General features: G+C 39.5%; 2 protein-coding genes across 3 annotated transcripts in view; one reads left to right on the top strand and one right to left on the bottom strand.

Annotated features, from left to right (window-relative positions):
* Window positions 1–2,289: 2,289 nt before the first annotated feature.
* Window positions 2,290–18,258, top strand: part of LOC122656556 — a 21,056-nt gene continuing 5,087 nt past the window's right edge. The window contains exons 1-8 of one of the 2 annotated variants that reach the window (XM_043851132.1): window positions 2,290–3,135; window positions 4,446–4,722; window positions 4,901–5,086; window positions 5,557–5,706; window positions 6,449–6,919; window positions 7,963–10,281; window positions 11,236–11,444; window positions 11,525–11,680. In XM_043851132.1, coding sequence (XP_043707067.1) covers window positions 2,375–3,135; window positions 4,446–4,722; window positions 4,901–5,086; window positions 5,557–5,706; window positions 6,449–6,919; window positions 7,963–10,281; window positions 11,236–11,444; window positions 11,525–11,680 — 4,529 coding nt within the window. In that variant the 5' untranslated portion in view covers window positions 2,290–2,374. The remainder of the gene's footprint in view (window positions 3,136–4,445; window positions 4,723–4,900; window positions 5,087–5,556; window positions 5,707–6,448; window positions 6,920–7,962; window positions 10,282–11,235; window positions 11,445–11,524; window positions 11,681–18,258) is intronic. The other variant, XM_043851133.1, reaches the window with a different exon arrangement.
* The window catches only part of LOC122656559 (sucrose synthase-like), a 19,566-nt gene continuing 15,694 nt past the window's right edge, over window positions 14,387–18,258 (bottom strand). Inside the window, exon 14 of the mRNA XM_043851138.1 lies at window positions 14,387–14,398. The gene's annotated coding sequence lies outside the window, so the exon portion shown is untranslated. The remainder of the gene's footprint in view (window positions 14,399–18,258) is intronic.

The raw sequence follows: 18,258 nt of genomic DNA, 5'->3' as shown, positions 1-18,258 counted from the left end.
CAATCACATGAAAGAAACGGATGCCAGATAGTATTATCACAAGAATAAAAAAAGACACAAGTAGGGTCGAGCGAGATCCATTTTGATAGTGATGCTTTAATTGGTATACCTACATATAAAACATGCAAAAAAAAAAAAAAAAAAAAGTTTAAATTTGGGATGCAAATTAAATTTCCAAAAAAAGCACCATCATTTAGATAAAATGAGACTTCAAGAAGAAATTGTTGGTGCTCTCATAAAATCAGATGTCAGTCGAGTGGAAAAATGCCCACCTCGAAATAAAAGAACACCACCATTGGTCCTCAAGCCAAAAAATAGAGGTTTTTTAAAATTTCTCCTACAAAAGCAATAGGAAGAGCAAAAGATAAAAGCATCAATAAACTAGGTAGAATTGGAAATAGCATCACTGACATAAACAAAGTCATTAGAAGGTTTAAAATCAGTGGGTATGGAAAAACTTGGTATTGATGGGTGTTAGAGAAACTGGGATAAAAAAGAAGATGATAGAATTATGGCCTGAGTCGAACGAGGTCGTTCTGTCCTTAAGACAGTATTTGCACCCTCCTATTCCTGCAAAGGGTTGCAGCAAACCTACCTCCCAAGATAAATCAGGCTGGACTGTTACTGATTGCAGAGACAGTAACCACTGTGAAGCTATCAGAGATTTTAATATGATGGGTTGAGAGATTTCGTGGCCCATTTATAAGCCCATAGGGCCTGTTCGGATGGGTCACACCCATAGACTCATATGACTGTTCTAATGGGTCATGACCATGCGCACGTGCAAAGTGCAAAGTGCGCCATCAAAGTTCCACATTGTGCTTCATGCACGCGCACGGACACGCACTTGGACAATCACCATCCTCGCTCGCAAACGTACCGTACAATCCTTTCCAAACATAACATGTGATAATAGCTCACAATCACATATAAACCAAAGGAAACACTTCTCCATAACCGACCCACATCTATTATTTGAAAATTTCCAACAATGGGATCTAAGGATCAAACCAGAATCGGGTCTTTGTCCATTACCAATTTTACTAAAACAGTAGAGCTTTAAAAAAGGTAGATTTGAAGCAACACTATTCCAAGACCACGAACCTTTTTTGGAGAGAACCTTAGGATCGAAAATGGAGGTATCATGAGAGTACTTAACCTATAGTGTTTGGAGTAACAAGTGTTGAGCCCATTACCTCTTAATTGTGATACAAGAGGAGCCTTAGATCGTTTGGAAAACACAATCAAAGGATAACCCCCGAATGCCACGAATAAGGCAAAAAGAGGCACTATGGCTGGAGGATCTTTATCCCCTCCAGTTCTTTGCCCGGTCTAGTTCCCCAGTTCCTCTAACAAGGGGGGCTGAAATGGCCACCCTACCCCTACCCAAACACTTTGCTCGGTGGATAATTTCCCTAGGGCTGAAAGGCAAAAAGAGGTACTAGAGCTTGGGACTATGGATGTTATTATGTAGTGACAAGGAAAAAAAGTTTTCCGATTAGAATGTTTTTTTTTTTTTTTTTTTGGTAGAACCAGTTAGAATGTTAAATAGGTTGAATTTGAAGTTTTGAACACAAACATTACCGCTAAATTTTTACTAAGAAAATAGCCTGATTTGGTATGGTTTCTATTTCAATTTTAGGAGATGATTTCTATTTCATTGGCTTGATGTTTGCACCTTATTTCAGTGAAATAGAAATCAAATGGAATTTCAGAATTTCTATTTCACTTGATTTCATTTTGCTCTTTAAAGAGCACATGGTTAATTTGATGGACAAAATAGTAATTTAATTTTATGTTAAAAATAAAACACTATTCTTCTTCTTTTTTTAATGGTCTCTTCACCACCATGCTAGCACCATCATTACAACAACCACTGCCACTCCTTCCCTGCCCCTGCCACCTTTCCCAAAGTAATATAGAGAATCTATTATAAAAAATTGAACTATCAAATAATTTTTTTTTTATTCTTTATATTAACCATTTCATATTGATAGTTTGATACAATCAAAACAATTTCAGTTTTTTTTATTTTATCAAATATCTATTTTTTATTATTTCATTAAATCAATCCGAAATTGAAATAGAAATCATACCAAACCTTCAATTGAACATTAACCTCATAGGTAACTGTCATCCGTTCTCGCTCGTGAACGTCTCTGTCTCTCTCTCTCGGATTCAGATCTCTTCTGGATTTTACCTGTAATTTCGAATACGACATGCAGGTGGCCTTCATTCAGCTTCAACGGCTATTCTCCACCATCCGTGCACCCTCAGCATCTTAGACATTTTCAAGTGTCGTTCTGCTAATATTTAAGGAACAGACACTCTCACTTTTAATGTGGGGAGATCTCACCTCTGGAATTGTATTCGAATGAGTCTCCTATTGAATCACGCTTCTCTTCAGCCCCAATCTCCTTCTCTTCATCTCCATGGGAATTCGCAAATCCATGGATCTCTCTTTTGGAGGCGTCGAAAACGGAAACTGGAACGAAGCTTCACTCTTCGTAATCATGTAAGATCTTCACTATCGGCTTCGTTCGAAAACCTGTTTCAGAATTTGATTTCTCAGTTCCCCTCGGTAAATTCCTTGGATTTGATCGCTCCAGCTTTGGGTCTTTCATCCGGTGCTGCGTTGTATCTCTCTCGTTTTAATTCCCGTCGGAATTCTGGAGTTTCTGATATTGGAGAGTGGATTTTATTCACCAGCCCAACACCGTTCAATCGATTTGCATTGCTCCGGTGCCCTTCGATACAGTTCGAGGGGAGTGAGCTACTGCAGGAAGTGAATGATAAGCTCGTGAAGGAGGACAGGCATTTCGTGAAGCTGAACAGTGGGAGGATTCATGTACGGTATTCGGATGAGAGGCATGGCCGTTTTGAGGAGAAATTCGTTTATCAGAGAGTTTGTGTCCGCACAGACGATGGAGGGGTTATTTCCTTGGACTGGCCAGCGAATTTGGATTTGACGGAGGAGCCTGGATTGGATACGACACTGTTGATTGTACCGGGGACGACGGAAGGGAGCACAGATAAGAACATAAGGTCATTCGTATGTGATTCTCTGAAGCAAGGCTGTTTTCCCATCGTCATGAATCCAAGGGGATGCGCTGGTTCACCTCTGACCACTGCCCGGTAAGCTTTCTTGTGATCGTTTGTTTGATTTTGGGTCTTAAATGTAGTTCATGATAGCTCTAAACTGATGACGATAAGTGCTGTATCTGTGGGATGTTGTGTGATACGTAAAACCACCCGATGCTTATTATCAAGCAATGACTTATGACATAGAGAAAGCTCAATGGAGCCCTCTTCAAGGGGAATCTCTTCTCATCAAAACAGAACGAACGTGCAGAAATTTCATTAACTACCCTGACTGCCAAAATAAGGACTTCCATTCTTGGCAATGACTGACTTTTTGGAGTACGATAAAGATAATCTACACCATCAACCTCAAATTGGTTTCATTTAAGAAGTCTGTCAAAACCATCAACTTCAAATTGGTTTCAGTTAAGAAGTCTGTCAATCTATGGATTCTTGCTCCCCCTAGCCATTGCCAAATTTTCCTTGAGCAAACAGAGAATGCGCTCATATATTTCAGCTCTATGTTCACTTGTTGAACTTTTGTGCACTTTGGTGTGTAAAAGATGCTAGTGGGTGGAGAGTGTCCAGAAAATGCCTTGTAACATGTTGTGAGCTGTGAAAGCCAGCACCATAGCACCAGTCCATTGTCCTGGTCACAAGCTTGAAAAATCCTACACAAAACTGCATCCAAATTCAACTCCGCCTGCTGTCCTTAAAGGTTATTGTCCAAATTCAAGCCTGGAACCCTCCCTCAATGCAAGTTTATTTGTAAGAAAAGCAGAGTACAAATGGGGAAATTGGTTCTGAGGGAGAAGGCATGCTGTTGTTAGCAACTTGGGAAGACCTTTTTCTGGTTCGATGTTGTACTCAGCTTTCATAAAATCAATGGTAAGGCTCTCATCTTGTGCTGTTGTCACCTCACTACTTGTTAATTTATTGCATCTCCAGCAGTTGGTTGCTAGAGGTTCTATTCCCCCCCCCCCTCCTATCTTTCTGACAATATGGATCTGTAACCATTTTCTGGAAAAAGGAGTATGGTTGGATGCATTCACCATTTTCATAGACTACAAACCCAGTCAAATGGTTTGATATAGTCTTGGTGTGCTGATTTATTTTATTTCCACAGCAATCTAAACATATGCAAACAAAAATATCTGGAACATTGCACTGCACTTCCTATTGTGGGTTCTGAGAATGTCCAAACTAGGATTTGATCCAAGTTCCATTAATGTCTGTTTAATTCTTCACTGCACTCTATATGCTTCTTGATGAGTAAATCATTTATCCCCAGATCCTCTACAATATGTTGCAAAGGAGAAAAAGAAAACTGATTGTAGAAACTCTCAACTACTTTATTTATGTAGGTTATTTACAGCAGCTGACAGCGATGATATCTGGACAGCTATACAGTTTATCAACAGTGCAAGACCATGGACAACATTGATGGGTGTTGGCTGGGGATATGGTGCAAACATGCTGACAAAATACCTTGCAGAAGTTGGAGAGAGAACACCTCTTACAGCTGCTGTATGCATAGACAATCCTTTTGACTTGGAGGAAGCAACAAGATCATCCCCCTACCATCTTACCACAGACCAAAAGCTCAAAGGTGGACTGATTGATATTCTGCGGTTTAACAAGGTTGAACTTTTCAAGCGTTACATTTCTTAAATCTAATGTTTTCTCATTGACCTGCAAGCAATAAAATAATACTGTAGAGTTCTATATGCCAGGTTTGGTGGTTCTCTGTTTCATTTGATAAATTTATCTCAGTTACGTATTACTAGCTGCTAACAAGTGCAGAATTACATGTTTTCAGGAACTCTTTCAGGGCAGAGCAAAAGGGTTTAACGTGGAAAAGGCTCTGTCAGCCACATCCGTGCGTGATTTTGAGAAAGCCATATCCATGGTTTTTTATGGGTTTGAAGCTATTGAAGAATTTTATGCAAAATCTAGTACAAGACAACTGGTTGGGAACGTGAAGATCCCTGTTCTCTTCATACAGGCATGCATTTTACACTCTTCATACTATAATGTATCCTGGAATTCCTATATGTTATCTTAATGGTATATGTTGATGCCTTTCTATGTTCAGTAAACAATTCAGTTAGTGAGTGCTTTACACTTCCAAAGGGATTACTAGTTATATATCCCCATTGATTTAATATTTTAGGTTCACTTATGGATGTTTCAAACTTTTAATGTTACTTCTTGGAGAATCTTTGTTAACGGTATCTTGATGCATAGCATGGCCACTAAGGGAATATTTTTCCAAGTTTATGTGGTTAAACCTGGTTGAACTGCAGGTGGGGTCCATATTAATCTTAAGAACATGTTTAATGCACGACTGGGCTGATATAGTTTTTATTTTTATACTTAATACTGTCAAGAACATCAACTAGCTCTATAGTGCATGATTGTAATAATTGTATGTTCTAACTGATTATACCTGCCAAATTTCTCTTTATCTATCAGAGTGATGATGGGATGGTACCTGTATTCTCCATTCCACGCAGTTCAATCGCAGAAAACCCATTCACAAGCCTACTTCTCTGTTCTTGTTTGCCTACTACTACTAGAAGTGATATTTCTGCTCTATCTTGGTGCCAGCATCTTGCCATTGAGGTTATCTCGTTTACTACTTATTTTTCTTTTTCTATTAGAAGAAATTTTAATTATTATTTAGATACAGTTACCATTTATTTTCAAGTTAAAAAGGGCGGTTCATGCTTATAGTGCAAAAGATACATAATTATGATTTTTTGAAGAACTTTCCAAAAGGTATTTATTGATTATGATTGAACAGCACATGGTTCATCAGAGACACATGACCACTGATATTTAATTATGATTGATCATCAGAACCAAGGACTTCTTGATTCGATCCCCTCAAGCTCAACCCAATAGACAAGAGCTGATCATTGGACATACTTTTATATTATTTCTAGGCTTATCATCATTAAACCTTATGTTCCTTTCCTTCATACTCCCAAGGAACTGGATAGAGGGATCTGTTTCCACAAGATGTGCCTCTGGGCCCCAGGGAAGCCTGGACTACTGCCCAGACAGTAAGGAGTAGTTTCAGTTCAGGTGGTTCTGTCAACTTCACCCCTGCAGTTCTAACACATGTTTGATCTCTTGTGGAATCGCAAACTCCAAAAATAACCTTGTATATTTCAATGTCTTTTGCTTATTCTCCTTTGGGTGGTGGTTTATTGTCATTGACGATCTAAACATCTACCTCTAGTATTGTGGTTGTGCTCTGTTGATGGATACTTCTTTTTGTGATGACAATATGCAGATATACTGAAGCTCAACCATTTATGTCTTGCCTGTGTTCTTATGTGTATATAATTGGGCTTTGTAGTGGCTTACAGCAGTGGAACTTGGACTCCTGAAGGGTCGACATCCTCTTCTGAAAGATGTAGATGTTACCATCAATCCTTCAAAAGGTTTAGCTCTGCTTGAAACTAAGGCATCAGATAAGAGTAGGAACAAAAACAACTTCTTGAATCCTACCCACTCAGATGCTTTAAATGGATATTCCGTTGGTCCGATGAAGAATGTGATTGACGAGACTGATACTGCTCCCAGAGCTCATTTAAAATCTGGAAGGGATTTAGAAAGGAAGTCAAAAATTCAAGACGAAGGACAACAACAACTTGTAAATGGTTCTGTTTCTCAGCAGAATAGTTTAATCCATGCTGAATCAGTCGAAGAGGAGGGGGGTGATCCAGTGGATAGTGAACGAGGCCAAGTGCTACAGACAGCAAACGTGGTTATTAACATGCTCGATGTAACTCTGCCTGGTACACTAGCAGAAGAACAGAAGAAGAAGGTACAGATTCATAATTCTAGTACTTGTGTAGATATTGGCTCTCATTATGTGTCAATATTTTCCTCTCTTTTTTCAATCATATTGTAGTTGTTTCTTTTGGTTGGTGTTGTCTACTACTTTGTTGATCCGTTTTTAGCATATCATGTAGACCTTTTTGAACCTTTGGGGTAAGTTTTATGACATGTGCATGTGGAGAATAGTGGAACTAATTGAACTGTACATTTTTTTATATGTTGGTTTCAATTTGATGTTATTAATGTTCTTCTCTTAATTATATTCTATGGCTTTTCTTTTACTTACATGCTTTATGTTGATTTTTAGCCAGGAGATTATTTAATAATTTAATGTTTTGTTGGAGGTCCCTTATTCATTTTCATTTGTAGTTGTTTATGTCATTTTCTTGGACACTTTCTATTGTAAATCAAACATGGAAAGGCTATTGTCCTAGTGGTTTCATTGTGTTACCAAAGACAGCAAAAAGGCTGCAACCCAATGCAAGTCCAACTTTCACAGGGTCCTGGAAGGGGTGGACTCTAGTCAGTCCTAAACTTCAGAATGGAATTCCATAGGTTCTCTTCTGTTATTGCTTTGCAGATCATCACAGGAAGCCTCGGTTTCACAAAGTGTTGGTAACTTAGACCCAGTGAACCTAACAATAAATCCTACCCACATTAGTTTGGGCCTTGTTAACGTGTGTTGTATACTTGTATCTCATACTGATTAACCTGCATTCTCTAGAGAAAAAAAAAAGAAGTTGGCATGGTGGTACCATATATCCCACTGTAGGTTTTTGTTATGTTCTTTTCATCTTTAATGATTTCTTACAATCCTGTTACATATTTCCTTACTTTTTGCTCATTGAGTGTCAATCTGTGACAGCATTTTCTTGGATTTTTTCTTTTGAAGCATTCTGTAATTTGTTTGCATGGGTATTGAATTTCATAGAAGTTTCTTGGAGTTATCTGGAATGGTTCATATTTTTGTTTAAGTATTTTTTTTTATTGCTCACCATGATTTACATAGAATTCTATGTTTCCGTGCAGGTCCTGGCAGCTGTGGAACAAGGAGAAACAGTCATGAAAGCTTTGCAAGGAGCTGTACCAGAAGATGTTCGTGGAAAGCTTACAGCTGCTGTTTCTGAAATTGTGCAAACTAAAGGAACAAATTTAAATCTTGATAGACTCATGATGATTGGTAGGACTTCTAGTGTATCAGAGCCAAAGTCTAAGGCCCATGAAAAAGCTGGAGGTCCCTTAAGTTCTGAAAATGGGTCAAGTAGCAGTATCTCTTCAGAAATTGTGAAAAGAGTCGACGAACTGACTACTGCTTCAGACAACAATCAGTCTGGAATGGAGAAGCCATCTGGGGGGATAGAATTAGACGTTCAGCCTTCATCAAAATCTATTGATCTAGGTCAATCTCAACATTCGAGTGCTCATGTAGATGTTCCTAATTCAGGAAAGAAGGATACTAATGACGCAGAGCAGAACCATGGAAAAGATGAGTTATCAATAGAAAGATCTGTGCAGTTCTCTGAATATGAAGAAACAAGTTCAGAAACAGGTGGTAACGAGAAGACAAGCGGCACTGAGGAAGCTCAGGGAAAGGTGAACCAAGGAAATGGAGTAGCTCAATTGGGTGTAAAGGAAGTGAATGATAATAGGACTACTGAAGATAAAAGCTCAGATGCTTCAGTTGACCAAAGTAAGCAAATTCCAACCACAAAATCTGAAGAAGCCTCAGCATCTCCCCAACCAGAGCCAATGGAAGATATGGGCAACAATAACCAGACAACTGAAGAAAAAAACATGCAGCCTATGACAGACCAAAATAAACAAGGGTGTACTAAATCTGAGGAAACTTCTCCATCCTTTCAACAAGCTCCTAATCCTCCCTCTTTAAATGTTTCACAAGCATTTGATGCCTTGACAGGTCTGGATGATTCCACCCAAATGGCTGTCAACAGTGTTTTTGGAGTTATAGAAGATATGATTACTCAGTTGGAGGAAAAAGACAACAGAAATGATGGAAAGGAAGATAAGATTGTGGACAGGGTTGGGGATGAGAATGAGAAACCTGGTTCTGCATCTGAGCCTTCCGTCACCAGTGAACACAAATTGGAAATTGAAGAAGACAGTAAGAAGGAAATGAGCTCAGAGTCCAATCAGTTGCAATCATGTGATAATCTTGTAGGCAATTCCTCTGAGAAATGTGCAGAACCACATCAAGACACAACAAATGGATGGAATGAGAGGAAACTCACAGATAACCCTAGTTCACTTTATAAAAGCTCTACTGGTGGTTTCTGGGGATATTGCAATGGTAATAATCTATATAAAGAGGACAAAAAGAGGAAAGAAGATTTGACAAGATCCAAATTTTTGGTGGAGAATCTGGATAAATCTAAACCTGTACATAAGTTTCCACTGTATGTAACTATAAATCCATACAGAGACTCACTGTACAGCGAATACCTAAATAAGTATCTTCTTTCAAAAATGTCAAACACCACATCTCTAGATTTGGATACAACTACTGATTTGTTGCTTGACTACATTCCAGAAGAAGGACAATGGAAGCTCTTGGATCAACCAGGAAACGCTAGAAATTTGGGTGTTGACCAGAAGGATCAGGATATCCGCTCAACACCAGACGTATATGATATAGATAAAATTATTGAACCATCCTATGTTATACTAGAAACCGAAAAAGAAAAGCAACAGATTGAAGAACATGGGAGAGTAGAAGATTTTAATCAGAAAGCTCAAATTGGTTCTGATGTATCTTCTGAGGAGCCGACACAATTTATTAAGAGTATTATACTGGATTCTTTAAAAGTTGAAGTTGGTCGGAAGCTAGGTGCATATACTGTGAAAGGAATGGAGTCTGATCTTGCTCAAGATTTGGAGCAAGTTGCAAATGCAGTGAGCCTGGCAATAGGACAGAGTGAGGAGCTGATCTGGTCTTTGGCAAGTAAAGACCCTGCTTCCAGGAAGTTTGGCACAATTAATGGAGGGCTTATTATAAATACAATTTCTTCTGCTGTTCAGGATGCCAATTATTTGGGTAAAGTGTTGCCGATTGGTGTTATTATAGGCTCCAGCTTGGCTGCTCTGCGAAAGCACTTCAATGTAGCTACAATTGATCAAGCTGACAGTATGGGGGAAAACTATTATGGTCAAGTTCGTGAGATGGGGAACTGTCATAAACCTGTTGAAAAGAAGGATCAATTTTCTGATATGGATGGCTTAACAAGCAGAGTTGAAGAGAAAGTTCAGAGAGTTAATCTAAAGAATGATACTATGATGGTTGGTGCTGTTACAGCTGCCCTGGGTGCATCTGCATTGATGGTACACCAACAGGTAACTAATCTGCGACCTTCAGAAGCCTGATGCAGCTCTTATATCATGATTTTGATAGGTTCTTTTCAGCTTTATGATAAGTCTTCTTGTCTACAATTTATTAAGAAAAGCCACTGAGTGGTTTGTGCTGATGTGCTTCCTGAATCCAGACATTTTTCAGGTTCCCTAGAATAGTCCACTTACAGAAATTATATAGGCAAAACACAAAGTGAAAATGATTTTAAAGAAAAGATAAGCCAAAAACTTTTGAGTTGTACAAATTACCAAATGCAAAAGATTGGTTTCTAACTCAAACTCTCCACTTTGTTTTGGCACAAACCTCTTCCTGATTTATATTTGGAGGCTCATTTTTTGATAAATTGGTGGTGCACCTAAATTTCAGTTCCATAAATATCTTCCAAGATGGTGCCTCCATTTATGTTGTGTAACTTTCTGCAGCTAGTTCTATGGGATTGAAAATGGGTTTGGTCATCCAACATGACTCTATTGTAAAATGAGTTAATGCTGTTTGTGTTACTTCCTAAGGTTTTTGTATTATGTTTTAAAATGAATTCATGCTGTTTGTGTTACTTTCTCAGCTTTTTGTAACACGTGTAATACACTAATACCAATTCCTCTTTGTTCCTTGCCTTAAGCTTCAAGATTCCAGCTCTTTGTCATCAATACTTCTCAGAAAATTTTATCTGGGTGAATTACATTTCTTCCTTTGAACTTTCCGGTTTCCATCTGTTTGAGATATACAGCCCTTTTGGACAAATTTGTTGCCAATGTTTCTTGCCGGTGCTTCTGAATTTTGTTGGTGAAATTGTCTTCTTTATTTAGAGTGGTGGATTAAAATCCAGAAGCACCAAACTTTTGGTTATAATTGAGTTTTATATTTACTTTTCTTTTTAGACAGCTTTGCAACCAAGCATGCATCTTATTTATGTTTGTTGTTGGTAATAATAAATGCAGAGAGTGCCAGAGAAAAGTGATGAAATCACTGGAATTTCTTCCAGGTCCCTCAATGTAAGAGGAGGTCATGGGATGGAACCCGATAAGCTTCAGGAAGCAATATCAGAAAAAAATCATAATAATATAGTTACTTCCCTTGCTGAGAAAGCCATGTCAGTTGCTGGTCCGGTGGTACCGACTAAGAATGACGGTGAAGTGGATCAGGATAGGTCAGTTCATTTTTGTCCATGTTTACTCATTTTTAATTCATTTTTTCCAGAATTTTCCATCACTTTCTTTGTGTAAACAGGCTGGTCGCAATGCTAGCAGACTTGGGGCAAAAGGGTGGAATGTTGAGGCTTATTGGTAAAATTGCTTTGCTTTGGGGGGGTATTCGTGGTGCTATGAGTTTGACTGACAGGCTTATCTCATTCTTGCGATTTGCTGAGCGTCCCTTGGTTCAGAGGTAAGTGAAATTTTGAAGTTCTTCTCTTTTAGTTGGTGAAAGTGAGGGCCTGTGCAGTTTCTCTTTCCTTGTTCTTATGCATTTTTCCATTTTTTTCCCATTTTTTCTCTTTCCTTGTTCTTATGCATTTCTGTTAGTAGCACTTTGACCTGTTTTTCTGGTATTCTTAACTATGATCCTGAGGCTTCATGGTATTTTGTAATATTCATGCACTGCAAACTTCCAAGTTTGTGCATTGTTCGTTTGCTGGGCTTAAAGTGGTTCTATAGAATGTAGTTCTAAATTCTTATTGAAGCACCAAAGTTATGATTTCTGTCCCTTATTGTATGGAACACATAACTTCTCTGCCTACCCTGAACAGTGTAGTTGCAGATATGGTACTGCTGGTGTGTTTCCGAATTTTAACAATCAAGGAAGAGATGTAGGAGTAGATCAATGTTGTAGGAACTGAGCCAAGTTTAAATACCTAATCCTGTGAATAATTATTTAAGAATCAAAGCAGTATTGAGATGACATTAGGACTTGAAGTTACATCACAAGTATATTTTCTTTGACTAGGTTTATGATATCCTGCTAATCTTGCCAGGGGCTACGTTGTGGAAGAAACAGGAGTTGATGATACAGTGGACAGCAGAACTGAGGGTCTCAACTCACTGAGTCCACTCCTAGCCTACACTAGTTCTGAGAATAATAAACAGACTAGTATTTCCCAAATTATGTCCAGCCACCAGGATGAGATCAGGCATCTTTATATTCTTTTTAATTACTTGGCTTCTTGCATTTCAAGTAAACTGAAGTGAAATATGGGAAGATCTCTAACATAAAGTAAATGAAATCTAATAAGGCTAATTAGTGAAATAAAACAGTGCTAGAGTGTGAAGACAGAGCATGCTCAAAAATAAACTGGGTGAAAGTAAAGCCAAATAAAGAATAATATTCTTCTAGTAGAATTTCATAGGAGCAACAAAAATGTTATTGGTGGGGGGGGGGGGGGGGAGGTTGAGAGAATAACCTCCCAGTCAAGATCCCAAGCTGCTTCTTAACAATTCAAGTTCTAGTAAGCAACAAACAGCTGCTTCTTAACAATTCAAGTTCTTTTGGAAACATCTTTTACTCGGCTGAGAAGACACTAGAATTCTATGTTATTGGTGGGGGGGGGGGGGGGGGGGTTGAGAGAATAACCTCCCAGTCAAGATCCCAAGCTAACCCAACTCAGATAACCAACCCAACAATTAACAGATGTTGTAAAATGGGTTCAAGGGTATTTTTGTCCTAGGGGTATCTCTGTCCTTGTACTCGTCTATTATAAATAAAGAGGGGCTGTGATCATAAAGTCACAAGCCATTATTCTCAATTCTCCACAACAGAAAATTCAACCCTCAGATGAGAGTCAAATTCTAGGAAACAATCTCAAATATAGAGAATAGGGATCAGGAAAGATTCAATGGTCAGTTTGAGAGTAATTAGAGAAACTCAGAATCTGAACTTAAATTAGAGATTATAAAATTAAATCAAATCAACAAATCAGATTAGGCTGAAACTAAAATTGAGTTTCCCTCACAACAGTCCCATACTATTCCCAGTAAGAGATCAACCATATGGATAGATTTGAATTAATTTTGAAAACACCAAATCTCAAATAGAGAATTGCAGAATAAGGAGATTTTTAAGTAGCATTTAAATAAGATCTCTGAATGGCCCAAAACTTGGGTCGAGTTCTGCTCCTAGGTAGCGCTTGAAAACCCCAAAAGATAGGCTTAATCTGATCAGTAGATCAGCTTGCGGTTACCAAGGTTTTAGGTTTAAAATTGGTTCCAAAATAAGGGAACCGCAGGTTCTGAAGACAGTAATTAATGGAGTTGATAATAACAAGGATTGATCACCAACAATAGCAACTAGATCATAGAAATAAAACTAAACAAAATCAGAGATTAGAACTGAGGTCAGAGATAGTAATCAATTGATAGAAAAACCAGTACCTGAATTGTCAGAAGTCATGTAATAGGGGTAGTTTAGGAACTAGTTCTATTACTAGTTGCCTTATTATGTAATTCTGTTTTTCTTCTTTATTTCCCTTATACCTCCCTAGGGAGGTGGATGTAATTCTCTATTAGTTATGATTAAATGAATATATGGTGTATGGAGAAGCCTCTCCAACACAATCGATTACAGCCTAATATTCTCTTCTCTCTTCTCTTGCTATCTTCTTCCTCCTCCAACTTCTTTCTTCTCCCTTCTTATTTCCTAAACCTATAATCTAACTTGGTATCAGAGCAGGCTCAAGGTTTGAGAGTCGTGTTCAGTCCTTGTTTTCATTCTTTCTCTTCTCTTTGAAATCCTTTGTGTCTAAGGATTCCAAAGAGGAGATTTCTATGTACAGCTTTGCTTAAAGAATATGGAATAGGCTCATTCTAGCCTCTTTTGATGATTGAAGGATCTACTTGAGACCTTTTGAAGCTTCTTTGGAGATTTGGATCTCCCACAATTGCTGCTCCAAGTTCCGCTAGTCTCAGTTTCAAGTTGCAGTTGCTGCCATTCTTGGATTCCTTTTGTGTCTTGGTTTGGCCCATTTGTATCACCCAAGGACACTTATGAGAGTGGATATGATCCCCCTTGCTGATTGAAGAAGCTATATGAGCAGTTTTGCTCCTTGTGTGGGATCCTCTGTTCTGCCCAGGTAAACCCAAGAGTGTTTACTTCTTTTTTTCTTGCTTCGAGCTGCAGTTTGATGCTCCTTTGGTTGAGGGATGTGTATGCATAGCCTTTGTGAGGCTTTTTTACTTGTTTGAAGTTATTACTACACCTTGCAAGCCTTTGTGAGGCCTCTTCTTAGGGACTGCCTGCTGGACTGCTGTTGTTATGCACTAGAAGTGCTTGATTTAAGTCCTCTTAGAAATTTGCTGCTAGGACTGCTTCGGTAGTGTGCTATCCTAGGCTGCTTATTGGACTTCTTGATTATTTGGGTTGAGTGTGTACTCCCCACTTGCCTTTGGTGATCTTGTTTATCGTTGGTATCCATCATGAATGATTCGGATACATCTGTGCTTGGTACTGCTGATTCACAGCCACCCACTGTTGTCCCTCAGTTGGCTTATGAGAGTACTCATCAACAGATTTCTTTTGTGAAGTTTGATGGTACTAATTACCTAGATTGGTCACATTCTGTGAGACTTTCCCTTAGGAGTAAGGGAAAACTTGGATATATCACAGGTTCTATCAAGGCTCCCATAGCTGGTTCACCTACTTTTGATAAATGGGAGACTGAAAATTCTACAATTATGACATGGTTGATCTTCTATGAAGCCTGAGATTGGGAGAAGGTTTTTAAGGAAGGAAACTGCCAAAGCTATTTGGGATAGTGTTTCTGTGGCCTTTGACAGAGTAGGTGACACTGCCAAGGTCTATCAGCTCCATTAAAGAATCCACTCATTGAAACAGGGTGACAGCACTATTTCTGAGTACTACAGTGTGTTCCTTAGTCTTGTGGAAGAGTATGATCACTACAGAGGCCTTCATTTGACCAACCCAGAGGATGAAGCCAAGGTGTATCTGACTCTTGAAAAAGAGCGTGTCTTCTCTTTGCTTGGTGGTCTGAACTCTGACTATGAGCCAGTTAGACTCCAACTGTTAGGCCGGTCTCCCCTTCCCTCTCTTAGTGAAGTCTGTAGTGACTTACAGAGTGAAGAGAACAGGCGACTTACTATGGTACCACCACCAGCATCATCTGAGAGGTCAGCCCTCAATTCTAGTTCTGTTCGCGACACCCGTGGCGGTGGTAGAGGCCCAGGGCCTAACCGTGAGGAAGTTAGTACTATGGAGACAGTTGATGCCAATGGAGTTGGGCGAGACAGATTTAAATGTGATCATTGTGGACGCACTGGACACACCAAGGATAGGTGTTGGTCTCTCCATGGTCGTCCTCCTGGTATGCGTGGTCGTGGTGGCCGTAGAGGGGGAGCTCGAGCTCATTCCGCAGCGGCGACTGATGCTGATGCCCCACAGGATGACTCCACCTTTGTGGATGCAGTGGTTCGCAGGGTTGTGTCACAGTTGAGCACATCTTCTACATCTAGTATGGCTGGATCCTCATCATCCTCAGCTTTGCAGGTCTCCACCTCAGCTTCCACTACTACCCAGTCTTGGGTCATTGACTCGGGTGCCACGGACCACATGACTGGTATGTCTCATTATTATGATTCCTATACCATTTGCTTTGGTAAGGGCAAGGTTAGGGTAGCTGATGGCTCCCTTTCCTCCATATCTGGTAAGGGTAATGTCCCTGTGACATCATCTATTTCCCTCTCTTCTGTTCTTCATGTCCCTAACCTTACATTGAATCTTTTATCTATGAGTCATTTGATTAAATCTCTCAACTGTTGTGTCACTTTTTTTCCTTCTCACTGTCTTTTTCAGGATTTTGTGACGAAGAGGATTATTGGTAGTGGACGTGAGGAGCAAGGCCTCTACTTTTTTTATCCGTTTTTGCCCACAGCTCATTCCTATGTGTGTGGCCGAAATGATAATAGTTCTGTGGATTCTGTTATGTTATGGCATCGCCGTCTTGGACATCCATCTTTTGTAGTAATGAGGAAACAATTGCCTCACTTATTTTCATCTATTGCCTCTTCTCATGTTTTTCAATGTGAACCATGTATGTTTGCCAAACATTGTCGGTCTTCATATCCTTATCATGGTAATAGAACTGTTGCTCCTTTTAATATTGTGCATACTGATATTTGGGGTCCTTCCCCTACTACTTCTTTATTTGGCTTTCATTACTGTGTCCTTTGTCGATGATTTTTCCCATGCCACATGGACTATACTTTTGAAGCATAAGAGTGATGTTTGTGATGCCTTTCAGAATTTTTACCAAATGATCCTTACTCAATTTGAGACCCGCATCAAAATTGTGCGATCTGATAAAGGGGGAGAGTACATGTTTGGTGGCCTTCAAACCTTCTTTACTACTCATGGCATTATCCATCAGCTAGCGTGTTTTGACACGCCCCAACAGAATGGGGTTGCTGAGAGGAAAAATTGCCATCTACTGGAGGTCACCCGTAGCCTATTGTTTGGCATGCATGTCCCCAAGACCTTCTGGTCCACATCTTTTTTCACTGCCTCCTTTCTCATCAATTGTATGCATACCAAGCTTCTTAATTTCAAATCTCCTTTGGACATCTTATCTCCCAAGGCTTTTGCTTTTTCTCTTCCACCTGGAGTCTTTGGCTGTGTTTGTTATGTGCATGTTAACAAATCTGCTAGCACTAAACTTGACCCCAAAGCTCTAAAGTGTCTCTTCCTTGGGTACTCTTCTACTACCAAGGGGTACAAGTGTTATCATCCTTCTTCCCGCCGATGTATCATTTCCAAGGATGTTACTTTTCTTGAGTCTATCCCTTTCTTTGTCCCTTCTTAGTATCCTCTTCAGGGGGAGAATTGTGGGAGTGAACAGGCTACTGATGATTTCTTTCTTTCTCCTCTACCTACATCCCCTTTTATGCTTGACATTGGGAAACACAGGACTGTAGATGTGGTTGAGGTTAATGATCAACCAAGGGGGAATACAGATTTGGTTGTTGAAAGTGGTTCTGGTAAAGAGAAGGTAAAGAAGGATTACCACCTTACATACAAAAAAGGTGAAAGCTTGCATAATACAAGACAGATGATCTACCAAGAGTCCTCTTCAGATCCAGATCCACATCCTAAGATTCATTCTCCTCAATCAGGTGACATTTCTTCTCCTCCATCTGATTTGGACCTTCCTATTGCTATTAGGAAAGAGAAAAGAACTTGTACTAATCCTATATCCCGTTGTTTCCTATGATGCAATTTCTCCTACTGAGCCTTGCCTTTATTATCTGCTCTCTCTCTATCGCTTCCATTCCCAAGAATGTCATTGATGCCATGTCGACCCAAAGTGGAGACAAGCTATGTCTAAGGAGATGATGGCACTTGAGAAGAATGGTACTTGGCAACTTGTTGACCTTCCCAAGGGACGTGTCCCAGTTGGATGCAGATGGGTCTATACAATCAAGTATAAATCTGATGGCAGTATTGAGAGATACAAAGCAAGGTTAGTGGCCAAGGGGTACAGTCAAGTCTATGGAATTGATTACCAGGAGACATTTGCTCCTGTGGCCAAGCATAACTCGATAAGAGTTCTTTTATCCTTGGCTGCCAATAAAGATTGGCCTTTATATAAGTTGGATGTGAAGAATGCCTTCCTTCATGGTGATTTGGAAGAGGAAGTGTACATGCACACTCCACCAGGCTTTAAGATGCCTTCAACTGAAGGGAAAGTGTGCCTCCTTAAGAAAGCACTATATGGTCTCAAACAGTCACCAAAGGCATGGTTTGAGCGCTTCCGACAAGCTATTCGAAAAATGGATACTCCCGAGCCAAGCTGATTATACTCTCTTTACCAAGCGGAGTAATGGTACTATCACAGCCCTCATTGTCTATGTTGATGATATCGTGGTCACGAGGAGATGATCACAGTGAGATAGGTAGATTGAAGGGTTACTTGGCACAAGAATTTGAGATCAAAGATCTGGGTCCCTTGAAGTACTTCTTAG

This window comes from Telopea speciosissima, chromosome 3 (assembly GCF_018873765.1).
Source record: "Telopea speciosissima isolate NSW1024214 ecotype Mountain lineage chromosome 3, Tspe_v1, whole genome shotgun sequence".
Lineage (NCBI taxonomy): Eukaryota > Viridiplantae > Streptophyta > Magnoliopsida > Proteales > Proteaceae > Telopea > Telopea speciosissima.
This window is presented reverse-complemented; position numbering and strand designations above follow the sequence as displayed.